Here is a 3,812-nt window from a genome sequence, read left to right as displayed (position 1 = left end):
GGAGCTATATTGGCCTTTTACTATTCTTCCTATATTTCCTTCCATCAGGATTATTTGCAGTTGTACCTTTAATATTGTCTCTCTAAGAAATTGCCAACTCTGCTGAACTCCTTTTTCCCTTAGATTTTCTTCCCAGGCGACCCTACCTACCAGTTCTCTGAGTTAGTTAAAGGCTGCTTTTTGGAAGTCCATTGCTTCACTCCTTCCTTTCCTTTGAATCATTAAATCTCGCGTATCATGATCACTTTCACCCAGTTTGCCTTCTACCTTCAGATTTGCAACAGTTTCCTCCCTGTTAGTCAGAATCAAGGCTAAAATAGCTGCCCCACTTGTTACTTGTTCCACCTTCTGAAACAAAAAGATGCCCCAATACATTCCAAGACTCACGGGAATTTTGTGGTTTGCTGTGTCACTTTCCTAACAAATATCTGGGTAGTTAAAATCCCCCATTGCTACCAAGTCTCATGTTTTGGATATTTTGGATATTGTCCATATATGGTAGATAGAGGTGTATTTGACCAGTCTCTTATTTATACAGCACTTCATTTTTCTTTTCTTGATGCTTGGGGGTTTCTTCACTGTATACAGATATCTTCTGGTGTCTTGGTGTGTGATATCTTCTGGTGTCTTTGTTCTTAAGTTAGTTAATATAATAAAGTTTTTGTTCATTTTCACATTTCTCTTGTTTTTAGTAACCCAAATTTAATATAGAGATTAATTTAGTGTTTACAATGTAATAGGGACCAAGTCTTTTATACACAACCTATACTTTTGCAATCATTTTCACTTGAGGGGCATTACTAACATTTTATACTAAATGTCAAGGAGTAAATACATAATCCCACCACACATCTTCTAGCAAGTGCATTTCTCTCTCTCAAATAGGGGTCTTTCTGCCTCCCTTGTGTGTCTCATCAGAAGATTCCTTATCTGGCATGTCCACCTCCCCTCTCTTCAGGAGGCTATTAAAGGGGAGGTTGGCCTGTTCTGAACTGCCTCAGTCCCCAAGGGCATCCCATACAGATTATTGTCAAACTCATTGTTCTGGCTCTGCTGTCCTAAAGCAAAAAGTCACAGCCATGGAAAGTGCAAATGTGTCGTCCGTTTCCCCCCCCCGCGTCCTCCTCCGCCCTGGCAATGCTGTCTGGAAGCCCCATTTTAGAGGGTGTTGCTGCTGATATCCCTGTATGCTGAAATCTTGGTCCTGTCCTGTGAGTAGGAAGTGGAGCGTGTAACTTCCTCGCTGAAGGCGCCCTCCAAGATGCCCTGCACCGATTGGCGTGCCTTCTGCCTGAAGTCCCACCCCACAAATACATAGAGCAAAGGGTTGATGCAGCTGTTGGCATAGCTAGTGCTATAGAGAGATGGTCCCACAGTGCTACTGCCTCCCTAAATCCAGTGCCCGGCATAGCTAGGAGAGACAGTGCCCCAACTGCATGGAACAGAGCTCAAAATATAAAGAATGCTACCACCACAACCAGGATCACTCGCAGGGTCTTACCACAGGGTTTGGTAAATTGGGCTCCATGCATCTTGACGACTATAAGGATGTAGCAAGCTGCCATTATGATAAAGGGAAGGAGGAAGCCAAAGACAATCCTGGTAATACTTATGGTCAGTGGGGTGGTTGGCTGACTGCTGTTGGAGAAGTAATCATTAAAGTTCCCCAGTAAGATAATATCATTGTCAAGGCTGCCAGGAATATCAGCGCTGGAGAAACCACCAGGATATTCATCTGGGGATATGCCAGAACTCATGGCTGAATCATTCCCATAATCCATATAATCTCCATAATCCCTATCATCTCCAAATTGATAACTACAAACAGTTTTGCCTTTGAAGGTCTGACAGTAGAGGAAGGCAGGACAACACATAATGAAAGCCACGAGCCAGATACAACCGCACATCACTGATGCAAGCTTCATGGTACGGAGGTTCTGACACCAAACTGGCTTCATCACCATCAGGCACCGGTCAATGCTGATGGAAGTGAGGAGGAAGATGCTGGCAAACATGTTGAGGATGATGGCTGATGGGATAACCTTGCAGAGGAAGCGGCCATATGGCCAGTACTCATGGAGGATCAGGTGAATGATGGAGAATGGCAGAGACATGCAGCACAGGAAGTCAGCAATGGTAAGGTGCAGGAACAACACAGTGTTCATGGTCCGCTTCATTTTCAGGCCAGCCACCCAGATCACCAAGCAATTGCCCAGGAGGCCCAGGATAAAGGTGAGAATGAAGATAATTAAGGAACCAATGATTTCTGGCTCATAATGTAGTGTAGCACCATCATCTGGCTTGTATGTGCTGTTACTCCTCAGGAGCAGAGACATAGTCTTTAGATACTGGTGGGAAAAAAATAGAAGATCATTTGCTATTAACCCCATTAACACACCCCACTGCCAGCTGTATGTGCCCAACCCCAAGATTACACTTTCTGTATGTATCAGAACATCCTTGTGTGCGTTGTCAGCAGTCGGGATTGAACCTAGAAGCTATCAATATGAAAGCACAAGTCCCCCCTACTGCCTGAGCAGGAAGACCTGGCTGTACTAGTGCCCAGGCTGTAGCAAAATCCTACGTCTCTATGTGGTCTAGCCACTAGAAGTGGTCATAGTGCCACAGTGTAAGGGTTGGTGTACTCAGGTTCTTCTATGTCCAAAATCGCCTTTAATGCCAGTACTATCCTTAGTAGATATTATCCTTTATTTACAGTCTCGGTTACCCTAATTCCAGCTGTTCCTCCTCATCTCCTTTTAACTCTCTATAAAACATATATAATTCTCTCATTTCTGCAAAAACTCAGTCTTAGTTCTTTTAAAATAGAAGTGGTTTCCTCTCTCTTGGGTGGTGAGGTTTATGCCTTGAAAGCAATTTTTGTATTCCATGAGCCTCTGATTTGCAACTGTTTCCATGATGTAACAACTAGAACGGTGGAGTCAGCGATTCCATACAGAAGGGGACATTTCCAGCAAAAGTCTTGTGAAACCTTCCTTCTCCCCTTCTTTCCTACCCAATGAAGCTTAATCCTGAGCATTCCCCAACCCCCACTATTCCAAGGAAGGAGTGACACAGGATGAAGAGTAAGAAATAGATGAATAGAAAAAGGAAAGGTAAATAAAGAGGTCTATTGAGAGAAGAAGAGAAATTGGAATATGGAGTAATAACAATACTTGGTACTTCTTATCTCAAAGACCTCTATGTAAGTCAGAAAGTGTCATTAGAAAGCACTTAGTCCTGCTGTGATTGTAGGGGACTGGACTAGATGACCTCTCGAGATCCCTTCCAGTCCTATGACTCTATGGCCTGGTCTACACTAGGAGGTTATGTCGAATTTAGCAGCCTTAAATTGAATAAACCCTGCACCCGTCCACACAACGAAGCTATTTAGTTCGACACAGAGGTCTCTTTAAATCAACTTCTGTACTCCTCCCCAACGAGGGGAGTAGCGCTAAATTCGACATGGCCATGTCGAATTAGGGTAGGTGTGGATGGAAATCGACGCTAGTAGCTCCGGGAGCTATCCCACAGTGCACTACTCTGTTGACGCTCTGGACAGCAGTCCGAGCTTGGATGCTCTGACCAGCAACACAGGAAAAGCACCGGGAAAATTTGAATTCCTTTTCCTGTCTGGCCAGTTTCAATCTCATTTCCTGTTTGGACATCGTGGCAAGCTCAGCAGCACTGGCAACGATGCAGAGCTCTCCAGCAGAGGTGACCATGCAATCGCAGAATAGAAAGAGGGCCCCAGCATGTACTGATCGGGAAGTCTTGGATCTGATCGCTGTGTGGGGAGATGAGTCCGTGCT

At 44.5% G+C, this 3,812-nt stretch overlaps 1 protein-coding gene across 1 annotated transcript; it reads right to left on the bottom strand.

Moving 5' to 3' along the window:
* Positions 1 to 1,134: 1,134 nt before the first annotated feature.
* Positions 1,135 to 2,343, bottom strand: LOC117884785 (C3a anaphylatoxin chemotactic receptor-like). Its single transcript, XM_034785581.1, is given in 2 exon segments — positions 1,135 to 1,346; positions 1,349 to 2,343. Coding segments are annotated over 2 exon segments (1,176 nt in total). The 5' UTR covers positions 2,337 to 2,343; the 3' UTR covers positions 1,135 to 1,158.
* Positions 2,344 to 3,812: the final 1,469 nt, after the last annotated feature.

The sequence above is a fragment of the Trachemys scripta genome, chromosome 1 (genome assembly GCF_013100865.1).
Source record: "Trachemys scripta elegans isolate TJP31775 chromosome 1, CAS_Tse_1.0, whole genome shotgun sequence".
In the NCBI taxonomy this organism is placed as follows: Eukaryota; Metazoa; Chordata; order Testudines; family Emydidae; genus Trachemys; species Trachemys scripta.
This window is presented reverse-complemented; position numbering and strand designations above follow the sequence as displayed.